The sequence below is a fragment of the Candoia aspera genome, chromosome 7 (assembly GCF_035149785.1).
Source record: "Candoia aspera isolate rCanAsp1 chromosome 7, rCanAsp1.hap2, whole genome shotgun sequence".
NCBI classification, from domain to species: Eukaryota; Metazoa; Chordata; class Lepidosauria; order Squamata; family Boidae; genus Candoia; species Candoia aspera.
The window spans coordinates 28,820,644-28,845,341 of record NC_086159.1 but is presented as its reverse complement, the minus strand read 5'-3'; the positions used below and the strand labels follow the sequence as shown (position 1 = coordinate 28,845,341).

The 24,698-nt window shown below is 39.4% G+C and overlaps 1 protein-coding gene across 4 annotated transcripts in view; it reads left to right on the top strand.

Moving 5' to 3' along the window:
• CSNK1E (casein kinase 1 epsilon) overlaps positions 1 to 23,295 on the top strand; it is a 36,444-nt gene extending 13,149 nt beyond the window's left edge. Inside the window, exons 3-11 of one of the 4 annotated variants that reach the window (XM_063309485.1) lie at positions 3,300 to 3,410; positions 3,578 to 3,726; positions 4,484 to 4,712; positions 15,720 to 15,890; positions 17,197 to 17,345; positions 18,222 to 18,414; positions 19,012 to 19,151; positions 20,318 to 20,401; positions 21,935 to 23,295. In XM_063309485.1, the coding sequence (XP_063165555.1) occupies positions 3,300 to 3,410; positions 3,578 to 3,726; positions 4,484 to 4,712; positions 15,720 to 15,890; positions 17,197 to 17,345; positions 18,222 to 18,414; positions 19,012 to 19,151; positions 20,318 to 20,368 (1,193 nt within the window). In that variant the 3' untranslated portion in view covers positions 20,369 to 20,401; positions 21,935 to 23,295. Of the gene's footprint in view, positions 1 to 3,299; positions 3,411 to 3,577; positions 3,727 to 4,483; positions 4,713 to 15,719; positions 15,891 to 17,196; positions 17,346 to 18,221; positions 18,415 to 19,011; positions 19,152 to 20,317; positions 20,402 to 21,840 lie in introns of all 4 variants that reach the window. The other 3 variants (XM_063309484.1, XM_063309486.1, XM_063309483.1) reach the window with 3 other exon arrangements.
• Positions 23,296 to 24,698: the final 1,403 nt, after the last annotated feature.

The window sequence follows — 24,698 nt, the reverse complement described above, 5'->3', positions numbered from 1 at the left end:
AGCATAGTGATAACATTCAGCTTGTTAACATTGCATTATTACCCATATTGAAACTAAAAGTGGCACTGGGAAAATAATTTTGCAGTTCTCAAAGATCATTCAGTCTGCTGACTGGGAGAAAAAGGGTGCCTTCGATGTAGAATATTGAAAGGGCACTTTGCTTGTTGCATTCTTTGATGCCCATCTTCTGCAAGTTTCTAATTTTTGTGTGGCTGTGGTATTTTAAAGATTCGTAAGCTGCTGCATACTATTCTACTGAACTAAGAATGCCTTTTCCTGCACAGAAAGTCTGTTGCTGGATTTGTAGCACTGTAGGACTAAAAAAGTAGAGTTCCAAAGTGTGCTTGTTTATTTAAAGAGCTGGTAATGCTTTGGAAGTCTTGAGCTGGTCTTTGGAGGCTGTGAGAATCTGGATGAGGCAAAACAAGCTCAGATTAAATCCTACCGAGACAGAGTTGCTGGAGGTTAGGAGACATCTGGGCACTCTGATAACATTGGCGCCAGCAGTTACTCTGGATGGAGTTGTGCTCCCCAGAAGGAAGTGCTTTATGATTTAAGCAGCTTCCTGGGCTTGCAACCATGCATAAACAGCAGGAGAATTCATGGTTAGGGAGGCCCTTTGCTTACCCCAACCAGGATGTCCTGAATTCAGAAACTCATGCTTTGATCACCATTTGATTGGACTAGTACAACATGCTCTATGTGGGGCTTACTTTGGAGATGATGTGGAAGCTACAGCTGGCAGCAGAATTGCTGGCAGGACAGCCCCACCAATATCAAATTACACCTATACTAAAGTCATTGCCCTGCTTTCCCATAGGCTTCTAGGCCCAATTTAAAGTGCTGGTAAAACCCTAAATGGTGCAAGATTGGGATATGCCAAGCAATCCTTTGCCAGAATTGAATCTCTCCATTTAGTCTAGTTATTGAAAGAGCTCCTTTGTAAGGTTCACAGGGTATAGGTGAGATTGAAGGCATTTCTATAATAACTCGTGCCCTGTGGAATACTTTTACTGTAGAAATAGGGGCAGCCCCTACTTTGGTGCAATTCTATAACCATGTTGTTCTACACCAATGTGTTTTCAGTCCCAACTGAATGGCCATGATGCCTATTTTGGATTTGATCTTTTGTTTTATGATTAAGGCGTGGTTTAGATACTGATTTGGATGTAGTTATTGTTATCATTTTGTTATTGTAGTTATTGTAGTTTTGGTATGCTGCCCAGAAGCCTGGGGAGCAAGGTGGGTCATAAGTGCTGTAAATAAAAAAATACCGTGCCTTCCGGGATGGGGAGGAAAAATGAAAAAAAGAATACTCAGTTATTAGGATCAGTTTTGTAGCTGAAGTTCTTGGGAGTCTTGCCTTGATTAACTGGAATAGAAATAATTCAAAACAGAGGATCAGCCTGAAATTTTGACTTGGCAGCTAAGCCCATGGAATACCCAGCTTCCTATTCTTTCCCTTCCTATAGCTTGATGGAATGACTGCTGGCTAGGGAATTCTGGGAGTTGAAGTCCACAACCTGAAGTTGCCATGGTTGAGAAGCACTGCACTAGAGCATAAAATCATTTTTAAAAGCTACTTGTCAGATTATACTGTAATATGATTGATAACATCTTTTTAAAAGAACCATCAGTGAAAGCATAGAGATGTGCTTTAAAGACTGCTATATGAAAAAAATAAATCTTGATTAAAGCCTAGAAAATTAAAATCACTGAAAGTGAAAAAACGTTATTCCATTTTGACTGAAACTGTATACAGAGTAGGATCCCTTCCCGTAGCCTTTTCCTTCTGCATTTCCATACTGAAGGAGGTGCTTGGATAAGATTAAGACAGGGTTACAGTGCTGAGCAAAGAACGTGAGGGATGGGGGTGGGGAAAAAAAGAGGAAAATGTGGCCTCATGTCTTAGAAATAAGTGTGAAAAATCTTTGCAGTTTTGGAGAACTGGAGAATGAGTATTTTGGAGAACTGCTGCTAGATTACACCAGGTTCTGCATGACAGCAGACCTCAAGTATGGGTAATAAGTATATTCTCACCTGGCCAGAGGGGCATAATTATGTTTGAGCTTGGAATGGCATATCAGAATCCCAGCATACCAAAGGATATGAATTTTTATAGCTCACCCTCTTCATGACACTATTTGTGAAGTTCCCTGTGTTGTATTTGTTCTTGCAGAGTGTATTCTACTTTGGGCCCTAACTGCCTTATTAACTCCTCTGCTATAAAAGCTATAGTGTCTGGGAAAAAAAGTCACCATTGAGACACATTGCACAACTCTGACATTAGGAAAGAGATTGTGGTGTAATTGCTTACAGCTTGTGTGTTCTGCTTCCTGTTGTCATTTTTATACATATATATGAGCCAAATCTCTTAGCACAAGGAAGAAAAGGCACATCGCCTCCCTCATTAAAAAAAAACCCCTTATTTGTAAAAATAGGGTTACATACTATACTAAAACAGTTTCTGGATTTGGTAGCAGCTAAATTTGGCTCCCTGTCAACTCTTGATTAAAACAGAAATATAATAGCAGCTTTTGTATAGTAGTCTCTGTGTAGTTTACCTTTTTTTAAGGGTTTATTTTTGAAAAGATTAAACTGCAAAGGTTTTTATATTGTCCAATGTAATTAACTAAAGCTGAAGAGAGTGGCACCCAAAGGGGGTGGGGGGATTTGCTCACATGGGATTGCATGGTTTTCAGAAATAAGAACTAGCTGATTGTTGCCTTGTTCATTGCAATTTATCGGTGTGTACCTTGTTCTTTTGGAAGTGGTATTAGCAGTAGTCTCAGCCACTCAGGATGCAAAGTGAACAAATGAAAGGAAAAACATACCTGCTTCTTGTAACATTCTGATTCATATCGTTTGCAAAACTGATGTGCTTTTGCTGTGGCAGCGTGTACTTGAGATGAAAAAAGTACCATTTCTTAAAAACATCCGGCAACTTTATCTGTGACATTACAGAACTGTTTGTTTATTTACATCAGGAGACAGATATTTAGGGTGGCACCCAAATGCTTGCTGGAATAGTGTAATTTGTTTCTATTTTCATACACATTTTACTTCAAACTCCCTCAGTATTGAGTACTGTTGAGCTAGGGCTAGAGAGATCGAAGTTCAAATCCCTGCTCAGCCATGAGGTTCATGAATATGTGACCCTCATTAAGCCCAGTCTGCTCAATCTACTTTACAGAGCTACTAGAATGGTAAAAAGGAGAAGAATCCCCAAAGCTCCTTGAGGAAAGATGAAATGACAAACATACCAAAGGCTTGATTTTTTGCTGTTGCTTCATATGCAGGTGCCAATATTGCCACAGGGGAAGAAGTAGCCATTAAATTGGAATGTGTGAAAACCAAGCACCCACAGCTCCACATTGAAAGCAAATTTTACAAGATGATGCAAGGCGGAGGTAAGTTCATAGGTTTCAGAGCCTGATGCTTGATATCTGCATCTCAGTATTTCATAAAGGCATTGGCACTGTCTAAAGAGATTTATGAATGAATGAATGAATGAATGAATGAATGAATGAAGTGTGTGCATATTTCCCCCTTGCCCAATCTTCTCATCTCTTTTTAGTGGGTATCCCTTCCATTAAGTGGTGCGGGGCAGAGGGTGACTATAATGTGATGGTGATGGAACTTCTGGGACCCAGCCTAGAGGACCTCTTTAACTTCTGCTCCCGCAAGTTCAGTCTCAAGACTGTTCTGCTTCTGGCAGATCAGATGGTAAGTTCTTTTACTTGATTCTTACCTGTTCCTTGTGCTCTTCTTGGTTCTCTTTCACAGCAGTTGCTTGCCCTTTAATAACCAAACCTGGGGCACTCAGATGAGGCTGAAAAACATTGGCAAGTCCATATTTACTTCTCTAGCTGTTGTAGAACAAAAGGCAGGAACAATGCTGTGTTGTAGGTACTAATGAGAGGAGAGTAGCAGCTGGGACTTCTTGCCAAAGTTGAGGGTTACCTTTAAAGAACCCTCAGTATTTTTTTTCCCTGTTCCACTTAAAGTTTCTGTCTTGTGGCTCCCAGCCTAGGACTGGATAAATGGGCATGTGTTCCACTTTTACCTGTAGGGCTTCACTTCTGCTTTCTTAACTGCTAAACTGGGGAAGGTATTGAGATCCCCTGATTTCTTTTTTGAGGTTACAGTGAGTCTTCCAGTTAATGAGATTACAATGTATATGAATTTATCTGTCTATCTGTCTGTCTAGCTATCTACCTATCTATCAAGTTTGTCACCGCCCATCTCCTCCCACCAGAGGGACTCTGGGCAGTTTACAACATAATAAGCAATTAAAACAATAGGCATATAATATAAGTACAATATATAAAAATACACTTACAAATAGACAATAAGTATAAAAATAAGAATAAAATCCAAGTGGCAGATGATCTAACTCAGTCCATGTGTGTGATGAACACTCTAGGGCACCTCCTTCCTCTCCTCTCTCATCCTTCCTCCATTCTTCCCAATCCGTTTCCAGATCAGCCGTATTGAGTACATTCATTCCAAGAATTTTATCCACCGAGATGTGAAACCAGACAATTTCCTTATGGGACTTGGCAAGAAAGGCAACCTAGTGTACATCATTGATTTTGGTCTGGCCAAGAAGTACCGAGACGCCCGTACCCACCAGCACATTCCCTACCGGGAAAACAAAAACCTAACCGGCACAGCCCGTTATGCCTCTATAAACACTCATCTTGGGATTGGTAAGTATTTTATATTCCCACTTCGTTGACAATTTGATATGGTGGAAAGAGGTCAATTAAATTATAACTTGTATCATTATGTTGGTTATAATTTTGGTGGGGTGGGATATACTAATTACTAATTTAACGGAAGCATAGTTCCTTTAATCTTGAGGTATTTTGTTCTCACTGTGTGGTATCTTGCCCTACCACAGTGCAAAATGATTATATTGTCCTCAAGGGACCTTTCAGATTAGCTGTACATGTAGAAAATTATTAAGTGTTCTGTTGAAATTGTGAAGAGTCAAGTTCAGAAACATGAGTCTTGGGTTTTACTCAGGTTGTATTTCTGAGACTGAATTTATATAGCAAGTTAAGCCAAAATGCAGCTTGCTGGTTTGTAGCTTAATGTGTCATTTGAACCCAGCCACCACATGTAAACCATGGTTTATTTTGAACTGTGCAGGCCAAACAATTGTGGTCCGTTAAACCATTAAGCAAACCATGATTTAGCATAATATGCAAACCTAGCCTAGATAAATTTATTTGATTTGCATTTCCCAGACTTAATAAATAGTTTTGTAAATCAGGTCTCAGTTGCAGTATACTTCTTGCCTCAGGATGGACTTACTGTAGTGAACTCCTTACCACAGTTACAGATGGAACCAATTTATATATAAGTACATTTGAAACTAGTTGAATAAAAACAAAAAAAACTATGAATTAATTGGAAGCACTGATAAAATTCAATATGTTGGAGTCCTGACTTGAAATGGACTAGAGCACTGTATCATGAACCCTAAATTGTTTGATTATTCTGCCCTCCCCGGATCACATTTTGCCTTAGCACGTTTCTTGTTTTTACAGAAACAGATAAAAATGTGTGCTGCCAGCTTTTATAAAAATTCTGTAAATTGGAGCATGCCATGAAGTGAGTGTTCAAAGATGTTTCTTGTGATAAAAGTTTGCTATTTGAAGCATTTCAGAAGTGCTTTTTTATGCATTTTAAAGAAGGCAACAGTTTATTTAGTCATAGCCATATTGACCAAATTTGGCTGTGGCAAGCTGTTCATTGGCTTGCCCTTTGTCCCAGAGGCCTTTTCAGCGACATCAGTTATTCAGGGACGTATTATAATTTCTGGTTAAAATTTTAGGTGAACTTGCTAGCCAATCAAAGGGATTTTTGCATTTACATCCTACCAATGTACTCTTAGTGTTAAAAAAATCAGCCAGCATATTCTGTACTCTTTACTGGCTGCTCCTCTTCTAATGAAGACAGAGAAGCTTAAGGATGAAAAGAGGACAAAGTACAACTCCCGTCCAAGGAAAAGGTCAGGTGCTTAGACTCTTTAGTTTTAGTGGGGGGAAAAGACTTACAGAATTATTAATTATACGGATTAATTGATTCTGTTTCAGAGCTCTGAAGTTCAAGTCCTTTTGTGATCTGGTTGGTAAAAAGGGATCTAAGCAATGAATCCAACACAGATAATTATATAGTCAAACAAGTGAATGTGTATTTAAATATTTTAGGATTCATTGCTTGAATGGCTTTTTTTTTTTTTTAAAGGGTTGGACAAATATGTGAATCTTGAATGGTAATTAGTTAGGAAAACTAAAAATGAAATCTCTAGGTTCAGATACCATATACCTGTGTCAGCTAAATACTAGAAATGAACAAAGCACAACATGTATGCTTTGTATATAGAAATAGTTTTTGCAGCTGCAGAGAAATTTGTGGTTGACAGGATGTCTTCACCTGACTGTGTTGAAACTGATAAAAGAAACATTCAATGGGAAGTGTTGTAAACATCCACGTCACACCTAGATGGGGAGGGCAGTGAGTGTTCCACATGCTCTGCATTTTGAACATTGCCCACAAATACTGGGTTGCATTTCCTTCATGAGTTTCTGTTTTTAGCTGGTTGAAAGAGTGAGAGATGGGCTTCACACACTCTCTACCTTGAATAATTATATTTTTAATAATTGATCTGATCCAGGACACACTTTTATTTATCTGGAAAGTTCTGAGCAGCAGGAGTGACTAGATCTTAGATCTTTCTCAGCATTTGTATTTGTAATTATCTAATTGAATTGTGTGAATGATCCACCCTAGTCCAAAAATTGTGATAACATTCAGTTTGACTTTTCTTATTGCCTAATTTCACAAATATGAGAGCATAATACCTTCTGAGAGAGAGTGTAATTGGAGAAGTGGGTGAGTTGGTTGAGATTTTTAGTTCACATTGTTGGGCTTGACTTGACTGGGTGATTTTCCAACTTTGAAAAAATCCTCTTCCAGGGATCTGCTTCCCCAAAAGTTTCTTACTAAAAAAGTAGGTTCATGTTACTTGAATGCAATTGGTTTGCTAAGAATTTGAACTTACCTCCTTGATTTAGCTATTGTCTATACAAACCAAGCTGTATAATCTTCAGATGTGTTCACTGTTCCCCCTTAGGCAGCATGCAGTGGGAGGATGATTAGTAAGACAGACATTCCACCCTTTGCTACAAGGAACTACTGGCTTGGTTCCCAGTGCTGCACCATAATGTTGGGTATCTGTTATGGTGATGACATGTTACATAAATCCATCCCAAAAAAGAAAATGTGGTTGACTGAACATAATGAATGGATTTATATATTAAATTAAACCCAAATTAAACTATATTGTAGTTTGGTTCTCATATAAATATCTTCTAGGGAGCCCTGGGTTCCTAAGAATGTAGTTAGACTGGTAGGTTTTAAAATTGTTCTTGTCTGCTCTTTGGCTGATCTGGTCTTGCCCAGCTTGGTGTTCTGCAGATGTTTTGAGATGCAGTTCTTAATCTCAGCCATCATGGCTAGGTCATTCCATATGAGAGTTGTATTAAATGTATTTATAATCCATGGTGCAGGGCCTGAATATCTTAGGGCAGTGTTTCTCAACCTTGGCCACTTTAAGATATGTGAATTTCAGCTCCCAGAATTCCCCAGCCAGCTGCCTTTCCTGATAGTTTCTGACTATACTACTGAAACAACTGGGAATGCCTGCCAAGGGTCCCCATCTACCAGGAGCATATATGGCAACCACCCTTATGAGCTCCCAGTAGTTGGTGAAAAGATGGCTCTTCCAGGGGGTCTTTAGGGATCAGTTGCAACCAATGGCCCATACCTAACATCAAATTACATTTTAGCTAGTATTTTTAGTATTTGAATTGCAAATTAGGTTATGGATTTTATTAATTTTAATACTGATTTTGTATTGTGTTTTATACTGTAAATTCTGTAAGCCACCCAGAGTTGTACAGGTTTCAAATGGTAGATATATCACATTAATAAATAAATTTATAATGTCAGCTTTTACAGCCATCTACTTACACACAACTCTGAGTGGCTATGAAGGGTTTTAAAACATATAACACTTAAAACAACAGTCATACTTGGGGGGAAAATACAGTTGCATTTAAAGAGCCCCAGGTTAGGGACATTTGGGCCTGGGAATGATGGAAGTTGCTTTTCACGCATATTGGAGGCTTCCAGTTGTAGAAGATAAAGTTCACATTTATCATCCTCCTTTCTGGATATTTAAGTAAGGATCAGCCTTGGGTCTTCATGGAAAATTCTTACCTAGAAAGATGAATATGAGAAACATCATAATTAATGTATGACCCCTTTCTCTTTGATTAAACTGACATAGTGTGCTAAGCCATACTTTGATTTGTTTGATTTTGGATTAGCGTGTTTATGAACCTAAACATTGAGGCTTGTTCATACCATAGTTAAAACAAACTGTGGCTTAGCAAGATTTATGAGTCTAGTCCTAATTCTTGGAAAAGGTGGCTACCAATAGGTGTGCAAAATGCCTCAAGCTTGAAACAGTTCAGCCTTTTCAGAAATACTCAGAATTCAAAACAACTTCATTTCAAGCCTTCATTTCAATTTGAGGGTTAGAATACTTCTGGTAAGGTTAAAATGGAGCCAAAACACTTCCAGCAAAGTCAGAACAGCCAGTTTTTCACCTGGAAGAATTTTAGCTTACGTTATTCTGCACACTGGTAGTTGCAAATTGTCTTTGATCTCATCAGTTGATAGTTCTCTACTGTGTTACACATGCACATTCTTTCATTACTTGAATCACTTCAGCTGTTATCAAGGAATGCATTTCTCATAGCATACAGGGATTGAGTTTGGGTTTTATATTAGATTATTAATATAATATTATATTAAATTATAGCCAAAGAGTTAAAGTAGGGATTGGTAATTGGCAAGTGTGGTTAGTTAGTTATATTTCTTTAGATTTTTCACATAGAGTAAAAGACAGAAAAAAAAGAAACCAAAAGTGCAAGAAATGAAAAAGAAACTAAAGGTATATATAAATGACTTCCGATCTTCTTTTCGACAGATTATTACAACCTTATTGTCCTTCCTCCCTCTTAGATACTATACAAGTCCCTTCAGCCCCTCATTTAATCCATGTCTTTCTTAATCTTCAGATCCATAGATCATCATGTCATTTCTTACTTTCTTCACCAAAAGTCCACGTAAGGTTTCCAGCCTTTCCAAAAAGTTTTTATTTTTTCTCTGACCAAACAAGTCAGTTTCGCCATTTCTGAAAATTCTGACATTTTCACAATTCATTCCTCCACTGTGGAGATTTCATTATTCTGCCATTGTTGTACATGCAATAATCTTGCTGCAGTTATCATATACAAAATCATCTTTTGTATATCCATCTTTTCTAATTCGGTAATTGGCAAGTGTGATTTGATCAACTGGCAAATTAGAACCAAAAGCCAGAATTGAAATAGGTTGCAATTTCAGCTGTATTAGCAAAGGTTTGATACTATATTGAGACTAATATACAATAATCATGACTATTACAGAACCTGATTACGGGTAGTCCTTGTTTAGTGACCACAGTTGGGATCGGCAACTCAGTCATTAAGTGGAGTGGTTGCTAAGTGAAACCATGACTGTGCTTATAATCTCACTTCAGTTTTCCTTTGCTTTACAGACCTTGAAGGTCATAAATGCGAGGATTGGTCACAAATTTACTTTTTCATCACTGTTGTAACTGTGAATGTTTGCTGTACGAGGCAGTCGCTAAATGAAAACTACCTGTATTGCCCTTAAATATAAGAATGCTAAATAGGTACAAAATAAGAACAAGCAGTTACAAGCCATGGCTTGGTGGTACCTTTGAAACTGAAACCCTGGTTTAAGATCTAATGTATAGTTGGTACAAAGCATTATTTTCCTATTTAGGATGATGCCTGCATTGATAAAATGTATATAAATCTTTGCATATGCAAAATAGACAGACATGCATATGTACGCATGGCAAGGAAGTGACAATATCCAAGACACATACCAATGCTACATAGTGTTTTTCATGGAGGATTCTCTTTTCCTATTAAAGAGAAGTTTGGTGCAAGGTTGGAAGAACCTTGCACCTAGTCAAGGTTCTTCCATCATTTTATACCTGCTGTGGAACAGCTACACATCAATCAATCCTGTCTGCTATTTGCATGGATGGTTCTTTTGGACTTGGGCAAATGAGCTGATAAACTATGTTCAGATTAGTTAATAGGAAGAACATTCACTCCTAGCAGTCAGATTGGTGTATTGCAATGAGTGTTATAACACTCTTTGCAAAGTAATCACTAACAAATGTTGTAAACCACCGTTTCTTCTGTATGAAATAACCTGGTGGAATTTTCTTTATGAAAACCTTGTCCTGATTCAAACCAAACTAAGATGAGGTGTTCTAAATCACAGAATAGAATTTGTTGGATGGCAAAAGGCAAACCTTTGAATTAAAGGTTCTAAGCTGAAACAACTATGTAGATGTTGGACTTAAAAAGGTTTTGTTGATCTTTTGAGAGGAGGTAGTAGACCTGATAGGGCATAAATAAAGTATCTTCTGACTACTTTTCTATCCAGAAATGGTGTTTTTAACTTAAAAACCAAAATCCATTTCAGGTAGAAAATGCTTCTAGAAAATCCTGCAAAATATTTTGCCACAGCCTACCAACTTAATAGCCCTGGGTAAATTCAGCATGTTAATCATACATTATTTGTCTCATGCTTCAGAGCCCCCGTCTTCCTGCGCTGACCTGCATGTAAAGATCAGTCCTTTACTACTGAAAACATTGTAAAGAAAATTGTCTTGAGAGTTTTGGTGGGGACAGGCCCTCAGAGAATAGTGGGAAATCTTGTGAGAAGTCAAGGCATTAACTACAATGCCTCAAAATATTGTTTTTCAGACCACTGACAAAAAGAGAGAATGAATTATTTGAAGACTGAAATTCTAGACTTTAAAATGCCACATTCTGCCCTTCTTAAGCGTGGGATAAATTTTAAGCAAATGCGCTTCGTTTTTCCTCCTTGGGATTGCCCAACTTTTGCTTTTACGCTGTTGTTTTAAAATAGGATTTAGGGGAGGAGAAGAATGGACTGCAGTTAGTTTTATCTATTTGTCTCTGATTTTCTGAATTGTGCACAAAAAAACCCCCCTACATTTGAATTCCTAGAACAAGTTTAAGGTCTGGAGGACAGTTGGGATTGGTACTTCAGCCAGAGACTTTAGAATTGGGAGGAGCAACGTGAAAAGGCATCTCTTGAATCATACATTCCAGTCAATTTTCACATGCTCAGATGATGACTTCCTGCATATCCTGCCCCCTTCAGAGCTCAAGATATCTGAAATGCACACTCCAAGGTGCCCAGAAGAAGGGCTATAACAGGCTCTGTCTAAATAGCTGGAAGAGGATAAAAATACACTAGTGATTTCTCCCCTCTGGCTTTTGAGTACCTTTGTATATGCAAGGGGGTTAGATCTTTCCAGTCCTGCTGATTCTTTTTTCCAGAACCCATACTGAACTTCATACTGAAATAAAGCACTATCCCCGTGAACTTTTCATGCATATGTAATAAAAAGAATTGGAAGTGGGAGTCGGGGGAAAATGTAAAATGCAGTAAGGCTCAGTTTTAGCAGTTGTGGATTCAGTCCCTCAGTAGTAGCCATGCAAATGTGGGTAGTTTCAATAGCATTAAAGGGTTTCAGAAGTACTAACAATTAACTGTTTGGCAAAAGGATTTAAACCATGGGAACTTTGGTAGTCAGCATCATACCAAGATAAATGAATAAATAAATAACCATGAAATTGAATTTGGCTACAAGCTCAGAATTAACTCTCAACCTAATTTGAAAAATAGAATATCTGCTCCATTATGGATTTGTGGAAAAGTAAAAACTTTCTGTGCTGTAACATAGGTAGCTTCTTGCATTTCGAAGTATGCATTGCTATATGTTCTAACACAGTCCCCTTTGTTTGCACGTTATTAATAATGTGAGAGGCTTACAGTGAGCAGAGCAGAGCTGAGCTGCTGCTCCTGCCAACTTGCAGTGAAGATCACCCAGTCATGTTGATGACCTGTCCACATAGTAGCATTGTGTGAAGGCCATTCAGGTTAACACATAGATGTCCAGGGGCATGGCCAGAGCAACAGGTATAGAAGGCTAACTTGGGGTCAGAATCCATTAGATGGCAAGAATATCTTGAACTTGTAGGGAGCTAAATATGTGCCTTATTTTCTGAACTAGTAAAAGGTGGGTATGATAGCCAAGGAATTAAAAATAAAATGTCATAGCAGATTCACATCTTCAAATGCAAATCACTTTGCTCGCAGTCTGATTTAAACAGGGGAAAACAAAGGCAAAAGGTGGGTGTAAAAGCTGTGGGTAAGAGAGGACTTCAGCATTACCTTGCTCAGTGCTGTTTCTTGGCAATAAATCATCCTCCAACCTTTTGACGGCAACTTACGTTGGAAGACAGCTATCTGCTTGTGTCAGATTTCATTGTCTCATTGATCTAAACTAGGGCAAGAAAAAATATCAAAGAGCCGACTGCCTAAGCTTCTGATACAGCATAAGAAGATGGCAGGTATGAGGGAGAGCACTAGAAGGATAAGGATGACGGCCCTGTGTTTTGTTCCTGTTAATGATGCAAAATGGCTTCCAGTGTTGAGGGAAGCAATGAAAAATGGATTCTTGGTTGGGTTGTGTATCCACTTCCGTATGAGTTCAGCTGTGAGCAAAGTCAGTGACAGAAGCTGTGTAAATACTAACAAATCTTTTAGGAAATCTAGTGATTTCCTTTTTTTTTTTTTTTTTTTTGCCTTTTAAACAAGAAATCTGCAGTTTTGCTCTGTGGTCTCTGAAATTCTTACAGAGCAGAATCAACAGATTGTTAAATGCATTGATTAAACTGACGTAAACGCATTGATTAAACTGAAGTAACCTTATGACTGAATTGTGCTGCAATTAATGCATTAGTTTCTTTTAATGTACTACAGGGACTTTGTTTTTTGTGACAGTATAGTGCCAAATAAATAATGGCAGAGTGTTTAAAATGCAGATCTGCCTGAGGTATGTATGTTAGAGGTGGGGAGAGACTTTAAAAGACAGGGACAGGCAAGTGAAGAAAGGTTGATCTTTTGCCCCCACTAGTGTGGGCTTAACTAATTTGAACTTTCCAAACCAATATGGATGTGAAAACTGCAATGCATTAACCCTTTGTATTTCCTGAATTTTGTGTTGCACAAAGATGTGTACATTAAGCGGAAAATGTACGTTAAAATGCAGATACATGGAACATTCTAAACAAAATTACTTTATCTTGAGGAAAAAATGCATTCAGAAATGTACATATCAGCATGCCAGGGTGGATGGGAAAGACATGCTGATGTGCCCCTTTACTTAAAATGGATTGCCAATGTCCTGCTTTTATAAAGATTTGGCAGGCTTGCTTTAAAGAAACCTACCTGTCCCAGCACATCTAATTCTGATAGATTTGACACTTCTATTCTGTTTGTTAAGTAGCATTCAGAGTGGTATTCAGTCAAGTGTGGAACAAAATATAAAACATGGCTCTGCCTCTAGAATTTGGCATGAGACAATGTTTGGGCCTTGTTTTCTGTTTTTAAAACATACAATTTTAAGCTTGAGTGATCTGTTTGATATTAGGGCTACACAAGAGTTCAGAGTTAAAGACAGAAAGATGCTCACATCACACCTGCCTGCAGCTCCTTAATGCAGCTATGTCTTTTCTTGGGATTGCAGGGCTGCCCCTTGCAGCATAATCTCAGGAAAAGGCATGCTTAGTTTCAGTAATTACAAAAAGGGACTTAAGTGTGTCTCTGTGTGCTTAGAAGCACTTTTTAATTAGTATACAGCCCTCTTAGATAGGCTGTGGCATTGGTTTGTAGCATCTTTTGTCATGGTTTAGTCCAGTGTTTCTCAATCTTGACAACTTGAAGAGGTGTGGACTTCAATTCCCAGAATTTGCCAGCCAGCTTTGCTGGCTGGGGAATTCTGGGAGTTGAAGTCCACACCTCTTCAAGTTGTCAAGATTGAGAAACACTGGTATAGTTAATTAGGATACTGGCTTTGGCTGATACATGTGTTTATTTATATCAGGAGCTTTTTCTGGGGAGCTTAGAATGATGTGCTGGTTTTTTCCCCCCATCCCAGTTTGTTATTGCAGCAACTATTAAAAGGTAGGCTAGACTGAGAGTGACTGACCCAACATTTCCCAGAGGGTATATTCCTGAGCTAGAGTATCCTAGTACCTAATTCAGCACTGATGCAAAGATACTATTACACTATCTTGGAGATGGCAAGAGTATTTCTTACTAATTTAAAAACTTAACTTGGGCTGTTGTTTCTTGACTTTCAGATAGACGATAGAGATAAAACTGGATAAAACATATCCTGAATCTTGCTTTGAAGTCTCATCAAATAGATTTTTTATTAGACAGTATGGGTAAAAAAAATGTGTACAATTTTACAAGCCTCCCTTCATAAATGAAAAAAAAAACCTCATTTATTTCTTTTTAAGAATATTTCTTCCAATGTTCTGGATGTAATCCCAATAAGGAAATGGTATAGATGCAGTAGACAGAGAAACCAAAGTACAGGATTACAAGATAGATCTTTTTTCTTTTTTTGACAAGATACACTTTTCTGGCCATGAGCTAAAGTTTAGAGTCAAAATCCATCATAGTTGACCAAGCATTCATTGAACTGGTATGCTTAATTATATACTACATTTTCCCCCTCATTTCTACCACTAACCTCCACACCCCACCTCTCACATTTTAAATATAAAACAATTATTTTCTTTCAAATTATGGGTCCTTTTCTGAGTTTTAGAAGACATGCTGGAAAAAAGGTGTGGCTTATAGCAATCTTGGGATAGGAAGCTATATGAAAAAGTAGGTTAGAAGCTCAGAGTTTATGAGGGTGAAATAACTTGCTTTTCCTTGTGTCTCAACTTTGGAGATAGCGGTCTTGATTAAAATCACTCCCTGGATGTTGGAGAGAATCTGAATTTAAAGTGGGAAGTGAAATGTAGGACCAAATCTAAATATTTGTATTGTGTAATCTGGCTCTGCAGTCAGTGCCAAACAACAGGGTACCTATAGGAAACTGAAAGAGCCTATACTCTTCTTTGAAATCATATACAAAACTCTAGTCAATTTTTTAAAATGTTGGAGAAATCTGGATTTTTAACATTTGTTTATATAATTAATTTAGCTTCTGTTGTGGGGGAAGCAATTATTGACATTCCTGCTACAACTGTAGCAGTTCCACTAGATCTTGCACATATATTTTTGATGTCGTTATAAGGGTTTAATTGTTTTTTGTTCTGTTTTATGGACACTAAGCTGTTAAGGATGATTTCTGCATCAGTGCTTTTTCTGCCTTTGTATGAAATTGTACAACCTTCAAAGCCTTGCCTGTAACTTCCTGCACAGTTTTGCAGGACTTTTTAAGAAGCAGTGAACACTAACATGCATTTTAAGTTTGAGTATAAATAAAAGCCTCAATTCCTGGCAGATTTGACCAAATAGTAGATTCTGTAGTTTTCTTGTCTTTTTCTCCTTCCCTGTTGTTGTTTTGAGCTGATCACACTAATTTTCCCTTGTTTTGGGTTGTTGCTGGAATTTCTCTAGCCATGCCTGTATTTGGATCTGTCTTTCTCCAGAACAAAGTCGCCGTGATGATTTGGAGAGCTTGGGCTATGTGTTAATGTACTTCAATCTTGGCTCCTTGCCCTGGCAAGGCCTGAAGGCTGCCACAAAGCGACAGAAATATGAACGCATCAGTGAAAAGAAGATGTCGACACCCATCGAAGTGCTCTGCAAAGGCTATCCTTGTAAGATTTCCCTGTACTCTTTCTCAAGTTCTAGGTTACTTTAAGTGGTGTGTGTGGCTGGCATTCCCAGACTTATAGTCCTAATCTTGTTTTGTATGGCCCATCTTACCAATTTAAGAGGAAGTTCTTTCCTCTGTATGCAAAACACTAGACAACACTAGATGTTTTCCTATGAATCCTACCTCTAGTAGCCATTTAGTAACAATTGTAATTTGGAAGTAGTTACCAAAGTGCCCCTGAGTGAGGGAGGATTGTACTGTAAAAACCGTAAGAGGAAAACAGCTGTTCAAAAGGTGGTATGCAGGTTATATGTAGTTTATATGAATTTAGAAGGGAAAAGTGCATGTTTAGATGGTTCAGTAAGGTGGACTGGAGGGAAAAAAGGTGAAAATAGTACCAAGGATTAGGGTAAGTAAATAATGTGCTTTCTGGGGTGGGGGGAGGGGGTAAATCATTGCGCTCAGTTTTGGAGAAGGCCCAAGGAGCCATAGCCAAAAAAGCTAGATCCTCTTTCAGTGGTAAGGAGACAAAGGGGAACTCCAGGGAGGATTTTAATAGCTGGACATACGTCTCCAACACATCCAGCTTCATCCTAATCTGAAAAGGAATTAAAAAGCGGGATGAACATTCATCTCTTGGGCCTTCAGCCTTGTAAATATCTGCAAGTCTCAATGTGCTATTGGGTAGCTGTCTTGGTGCTTGCCTGTTACTGTTTCTATTTTTGTAACCAAAAAAAGGTAAATAGGAAGATACCATGCTACAAAGCTGGCACAATTGAGAATTACAAATATTTCCAAGAATACTTCAGGAGTCTGCGTACACACCAGGGACATTACTAGAGAGAAAAAAATTGTAGGGGCCTGTAGCTCAGTTTGGGTACCCACCTGCTTACAAGAAAGGCAAATTATGTGGAGATGGCTAGAAAGGGCAGTCGAGAGCAGCCTCCCCAGTTTGTCTTTTCATTAATGGTTGTTTTGTGATGGGTCACATCCATCACGGCAGTCGTTTTGAAGGACTGTCCTTAGCATGCTTTCAGAATTCCAAATTTTTCCTCTGCCCCCAGATACTTGGAGGCTTCTAATTTATCTAGATGGCTAGGATGATCTATTTCACTTCTCAAGGTTAATGTATATGTGTGCATTGCAGACAGAAAGCTCTCACTGCCCTCTGAATTGGACTAGGGCTATTGGGATCTGTAGCATGAAACTGTATATAGGCAGGGGGGAGGGGGAAATAACAGTGCCTAAAGAGGGTAGAATTGTTCTTGCTTGTTGTTCCTTGCTGCTGTCTCTCATTCCTCCTCCAGCTGAGTTCTCTACATACCTCAACTTCTGCCGTTCACTGCGGTTTGATGACAAACCAGATTACTCTTATCTGAGGCAGCTGTTCCGCAATCTCTTCCACCGTCAGGGTTTCTCCTATGACTATGTATTTGACTGGAATATGCTCAAGTTTGTGAGTGACCCTAATTTTGTTGGGGGGTGGGGGGTATGGTGGAATTATTTGCATACCAGGGAACTGCAGATAGGTGGGGAGGGGCTGAAGTGCCTATGAATCCTTTCTCTCTTTAATGCTGGATTATGTTCTTGCATCCCTGCAGTTGCAATTTGCTCATATTTGCAACCTGGTTCCCTCCACATGTGCAGTTCCTGTAATCTCCAACTAGCAGGATGGGGGCGGGGCAAAATCCATTGCATTTATGGGGTGCTAAATTGGTGAAGGTTTCCTTGTGCAATAAGAAGCATTTCATAGGGTTTGAATTTCCAAGTACTGGTTATAGTGGCTTTTATAGTGCATAAAAAGTAGCATCAAGGACTAAGTGCACAGAAACTCCAAAGATAGCCTGAGACAGATCCAGGTCCTGCGTATTTTCTTATTGGCCTGTGGCCACAAATCTTGTGGTAAGACAGAAAAGTGGGGAGTGCCCACATTTTACTTCTTTCTAAGTATATACAGTAGTTACCATATTAAAACAAGTTTAACTTACTATATTTTAAGACATTAAGTATTTTACTCACTCTTCAGACAGAATATTGCTTGCCCACATTTCTTTTCCCTTAGGACAGCAAAACCAAAAGGATAAACACTTACGTGCAGCAAAAGCTGAATGTGTAGGCAAAGGGCCTGATGGTTGCAGGCTTACTCGTATACTTCTTGTCCCACTCGTGACTGGGAGAGCTCTGCGAAATAGACTCTGACTCAGCAGACAGAAATCAGGGAGTTTTGCTTCTCTGATTTTTCTCAGCTGCTGTTGCAGTTGTTTGTGCATGCATATAAAGTGACTGATACTTCTTAGTTATTAAAGCATTGTGGGACGTTATAATATTTCAGGGGGCAGCCCGGAATCCTGAGGATATGGACCGGGAGAGGCGAGAGCACGAGCGAGAGGAAAGGATGGGGCAACTCCGGGGTTCTGCTACACGGGCGCTGCCTCCTGGCCCTCCTGCTGGGGCCACTGCTAACCGCCTCCGCAATGTCGCTGAACCCATGGCTTCCACACCCACCTCCCGCATCCAGCAGTCTGGTGAGTGGACAGAAGATGGTATGCGAGCCTGTGGTCTTGAGTGGTAGCAGGGGCATAGCCAACCATGCTCATCTATTGCACACTGCAGTACTTTCTTTTCATCTAAAACCCTGATTGGTCAACCCTACCTGCTGTTTTGGAAAGTACTCTGATAAATAAGGTTAAAAAAATTAAAGGGATCTCCTATTAAAACCATTAAAAAAGTACATCTGTTCCAGTTCTAAATCTGGTATAGATTAGTCCCAATTATGGGACCTGTTGAGGAAGAACAGAAGAATTGCAGAAGATCAGTGATCCCTCCCAGTCCATCTCCTTTCCAGTATTAGAAAGAACCAGCAGTTTCTTAGCTAAGCACCTAAGGTGGGATTTCTGATGTGGGGTTTTCACCACTGAGGCAGGAGCTCTCCCTCTCCTCAGAGTGGAAATCCAACAAACCCACTCTCCCGGGGTCCATAGAATGTTAGCCTTAGTATGCCTTGGCCATTTTCCAATCCTTTAACTTTACTTTTTTCGTTTTTCTTCTTTCTCTTTCTTTTCTTTATATTACTCGGCAAAACATCAACTTTATAAATAGTAACAATTTCTCCCTCTTGCCAGGAAACACATCTCCCAGGGCAATTTCACGGGTAGACAGGGAACGCAAGGTCAGCATGAGGTTACACCGAGGAGCCCCTGCCAACATCTCCTCATCTGACCTCACAGGACGGCAAGAAGTGTCACGGATTTCAGCATCACAGGTGAGTTTCTCTTGATAATCCTATTTCACTGGGAAAAAAAAGAATATTTATGTACTGCCTTTTCTGATAAAAATGATCATGGCAGGGAAGGGCACAATTGAACTGTCCCTTGAACTGTCCATCTGATCAGCCAAAAAGAGGGATAAATGTTATTGATACGTGATCCCTCAGCTTCCTTGGAATCTAAGAACCATCTTCAAACGCTGTCGTAACTGAACAAGTCCTCAGTTAATGACCACTTGTTCAGTTACAATGACACTGAACAAGTGGTGGTTATGACCAGTCTTCAAAGTTCCAGCCATCCCAGCATCCCTGTGGTCATGTGATCATGATCTGGGCACTTGGCAACCAGCTCGCACTTAATGACAGTTGCAGTGTCCCACAATTTACGACCTTCCCTTCGGGCTTCCCACAAACGAAATCAATGGGAAAGCCAACAGGGAAAGTCGCAAGTTGCTCAGATAAGTCTCTCCCACCTGCGCACCCTCCCCCACCCAGCAGCAGCCACCCCAGCCCCGCCACACTCACACTGTGACTTCCCAGCCACCTGGGCACCCCCTCGCTCCCTCTCCCACCCACAGCAGCCACTTACCTGCCTGCCAGCCTGCTGTAAAGCGGCCTGGGACCTGCAACTTCCTGCCAGCTTCCCCACTGACTTTGATTGTTGGAAGCCAGCAGGAAGTAGCAAGGAGGTGCATGCTTAACGACCCACAATCCTCACTTAACAACAGCAGTGGGAACTGCAGGGATTGCTGTCGCTAAGCGATGCAGTCACCTGACATCATGCTTTACAACTGCATCGCTTAGCGATGGAAATTCCAGTCCCGATTGCTGTCATAACTCGAGGACTACCTGTATTGGCGTCACGATCCTCTTTTGTGGATTTACTTGTATCATTAAGTTCTTGCCACTTAAGTATGAAAATATCTTTTCCAGTAGATTCAAGAATAGCAAAGTCAGCTTGGGAATATCATTTTAAAAATTAAAAAGAATGCATTCATCCTAAGTCATCCATGTATACATGGATGAAAATCTTTCTCGGGGTGAGGACAGAGAGATACATTTTGGGAGGGGAGACACAATGGGTTCACCTGTTAAGAAGAGAGAGAAACTGTAGGGCAGTCCCAGTGTACCTTTTCTGTGGTCCTCTTCTGCAGTCTACCCAGTTCTCTGTTTACTTGCAGACCAGTGTGCCATTTGATCACCTGGGGAAATGAAGAGTGGATTCCACCAGACCAGTGTTTGCTTAGGTGAGTGTCTGCTGTGGCAGCCTGTTCTGTCAGGACAGCATTGTTATGTGTCCAAGCGAATGGTGGCTCGTGTAGGGTCTGCATATTTTCTATCTGCTTAAATCCCAGTGCAGTAGAAATGGAAATGGAATCGGGATAGTCAGGTTGTTTGAAAGGCCCAAATGATCAAATCCCATGACAGGAAAACCTGGCTGTTTTTTCTGTCCTTGCAATAAGGAACATAATGTTCTATGCCTACCTAATAATACAGCCAGTACTCTCAAGTAGTGTGCATGAGACAGTGTGACATGGTAATCTATTGCTGTGGAATTGTGCAAGTCTAGTTGTACTAAGATTTCATAAAAGTACTGATGTCCACTGGCAGAGTAAGTGCTAGGAACTGCAGGCTTCAGTCCTGAGTAGCCACTTACTGGCATTGTTTCACCAGGGACATTCTCAAAAGGCTGACTCTAAAGAATTGTGAGGTAACATTTCTTAATGATCTTGGGTGGTATGCAGCGTAGTGGTTATGGTGTTTGACTAGGGATGGGGATACCAGGTTCACATCCCCACCTGACTAAAGGCTGGCTGTGTAATATCAGGTCAGTCATTAGGGGAAGAAACTTGTATTACTGCTTCAAGTTCCTGAAAGAAAAGCAGGTACAGATTTAATAAAACGAAGTATTACTTCCAGTTGTAAGGTGATATATATGATAGTGGATATTTGTCTTGGGGCTGAGGGTACATGATGACCATAGACCAGTGTTTCTCAACCTCAGCAACTTTAAGATGTGTGGACTTTACTCCCAGAATTCCCCAGCTAGTATGCTGGGGGAAGTCCACACATCTTAAAGTTGCTGAGGTTGAGAAACATTGCCCTAGACTAAGGAGAACTGCCATTGTTTAATTTTGCTGCAAATTTTATGGATGTTCATTAGAATGAAATGTTCCTTTTCTTAAAAATGCAGCTCTAGATCTATGCAACTATGGATTTCAAAGCAGTGGGAGCTGGAAACAGCTAGTATATATAAAGTAATACTTCAAGCAACACTGTGTCTGTTGTTTCAATTTGGTTCTTAAAAAATATTCACTGTGAAACTGGTAGAAAATTTCTTAACAGTGAAATGATCAAACTTGAAAATGTGTTAAAGCGCCAGAGGTAACTCTGCACTTCTTGCAAATAATACAATATTACATAAATTCTAAAATTTTGCTGTACAGCTTTAGAAACTAAGTGCAGATTCCAGCACTTTGGGAATGTTTTTTTTTCCTGTTTGCTTTTCTTCTTTCAATAGAGTTTTTAGCCCTTAAAGTTCCCAAGATTGACAGGCATGGGGAATCCTTCATGAAGTGTGGTAGCTTCTTTAGGGTTAATCCAGATGGTTTATCAGAAGATATCCACTGTTTTAATTTCTGAGAGGAAAAACACTTTTTAACACTCTTTTCTTTTCCTTTTCCAGTGTCTTCACTGTATTTTTCTTTTAAAAAACAAAACAACAAAAAACAAATTAAAAGGAAAAAACAAACAAAAAAGCCAACTTTTTTTTTCGCCAGCAACAAGGAGAGGAGCTGCCCTGTGTTGGCATTCTTGTCTTTCCTGAGATCATCGGCTGTGTTCCCGAACCAAATTGCCTTTGACAAGTCACTCATGCAGGACCCTTGCAGGAACACCTTTGCTGCTGGTGTGCAGCTTCCTCTCCATAGGCCTTGCCCGTCTCATGCCGGCAGGCCATGGCCACCACCCAGCTTTCCATCTATATGTATCATTCAAAAAAAAAAAAAAGAAGCCTTATTCAATATTATTTTGAAAGTCTAGTTAGTTAAGAAAAGATGGTTTCCAACATAATTTTAATCACATCTTTGTTCTGTTGTTCTTGGGTGGGGAGGAGGATGTTTGCAGGAGACTTTAAAATTCCAGCTCCGAGGAGCTTCAGGAGGTGGTTTAACACTCATTTCAAAATTGGCCACAGTGGCAAGCTGGCACTGCCTCCAGGGGAGATTCAGTGGACGAAGGCTGCTATTTGCATTCAGGCATTCTTTCTTTTGGGGACACCACTGCCCCTGTGTGTGCATTCGTGGGCAAGTAGGGATGCTTTAGGCATACCAATAAGCTGAACAGGACTGGCACAGCAGCAGTTGTGTGTTAAGGGTGTAGATGTGGGTAGCAATATCTGCTGTGCAAGGCAGCAACAAGTGTGAAGGGCGTAGAAATGTAACCTGCTTCTAGTGCAGGGGATGGCAGTCTCTCTCTCAAGCAACCAGTTTGCGTGTGTTTAGTTTTATTATTTTTATTTTTATTTTTCCTGCAGGAGTCAGATGGAGTTGAGGAAAAGGGAGGGGTACGTGAATGATGGGGGAGGGGGGAGAAGCCACTTGATTGCAGAGGTTGCTCCTTGTACCATCAATTTTAAAAGGACAAACAGCCTTCCCTCCTCAGTAAGAGATTTCTTCTACCTTTTTGCCCCATTCTTGTTTTTAAAATTTTAGGTTTTATTCAAGAAAACAATCTATCTTTGGTTCTGCATTACAACCATCATCACCTGTCCTCCAGCCTGTAGCTTGGAATACTTTTTTTTTTTTCATGTTGGGCAGTCTGGAATGTTTGGAAGTGGATCAGCCTTGGCGTTTTGGTTTTTTTTAATTCTTCTGTTTAACACACAGCTTTTTGTTGTTGTTTTCCCCTAATTTATTTACCCTGCTTACTGTGTCTCTCTCTCTCCTCTTTTTTTTTAATTAAGTAAAAAAAAAACCTTTTTATTACTTTGTAATTTTAAAACAAAAACAAAAAAACAAAAAATTGAACTTTGGGGGGTGGGAATTTTGTACTTTTTTCCTGTGTAAATATTGGACTTTTTTGAGCTTTATTGTGGTTGTTAATTTGAAGTAATAAAGTAGAAAATGATAAAGTGATAGAAGTTTCTGCCTTTTCTTTCTCTTCCCTGCAATCAGTCTTGTTGTGATGTAGGCAAGAAATATCATTTTACGTGCAGCCTTGTCATTGCTCTGTTTCCAAGTTTCAGGAAAATGATTGACTGAGAAGAGTGTGTTCATCATTTGCTCACCTAAAAATAAAACAGATATAGCTTTCACTTTCTTAATTGATTCTGGTGTAGCAGAAGAGCAACTTGTACATGCTTCAAACCGCACAGTCTTTGTTTTAGACTCAATACAGATTCTGGAAATTGACATTTCTTTTACAGAATATGTTGAAGCCAATCCAAATTAACTCAAAAATAATATAAGAATTATATAAGAATAATAAGAATACATTAGCCAGGGATCCTTTTAGAATTTAAATAATAAAAAATAAATAAAAATAGTTCTTGGAATTTCATTCAGCAGTACAGAATGTATCATTCTTAAACTAATATGATTCCATTGTACGTAATCAAGGAATTCTGCTTTAATTGCTTCCTGTCCCTTGTGTAAGATGGAATCTTCTCTGACCTCTGATGTACCTCCCAAAAATAATTGTGTATGCGTTCATTTTTGGTTAACTTTAAATTATAAAATAGTCCAGCTTCCAAATTAGTGATTCTGGGTGACTAACATAAGGTTTAAAACAAAATAATGAATGCAAAAGAATGTCGATTTCACCTTGGGAAGGAAGAAGAACACAGTGCAACATTAAGGGAGAAGAAACGGCAACTCAGTCCTGAGAAAATAGAAAGCATGAGAAAGAAACTTTTGGTCTAGAGGTTAAAGCACAGGGCTAGAAACCAGGAGACTGTGAGTTCTAGCCCCGCCTTTGGCATGAAGGCCGGCTGGGTGACCTTGGGCCGGTCACTCACTCTCAGCCCAGTCCACCTCACAGGGTGGTGGTTGTGGGGAAAACAGGAGGAAGGAGTACTAGGTATGTTCCCCACCTTGAGCTATTTGTAGAAATAATAAAGGCAGGATAAAACATCTAAAAAAAATAACCTTGATTTTGATATAAAATGGGGTTGAGAGAAACTCTTGACAGGCTTTCAAGATTCTTTTATCCTACCCTGTAACAATAAAAATTATTCTTGGAATTCCTACTGCTTCTGATTCTTGACCTTGCCTACCTTGAAGGCTAACAAGTAACAAAATGAGAAAACCCACAATCCCGCGTAGCCAAGGTTAACCCACAAATACAGTCCAGCATGGCATTAATTGGGACTATTTTAAATAATGTAGGTCTCTCTCTCTGTATGATACTTAATTCCTGAGAACAAAAGCAATTTATAATGTTCATGTCATTGAATCTGGCAGTTTTCATATGAAGAATCCCAACCTGCTGACTATACATACTACTGTCTGAAGAAGGTGCTGCTGAGGCAAACAAAGCTGTGTA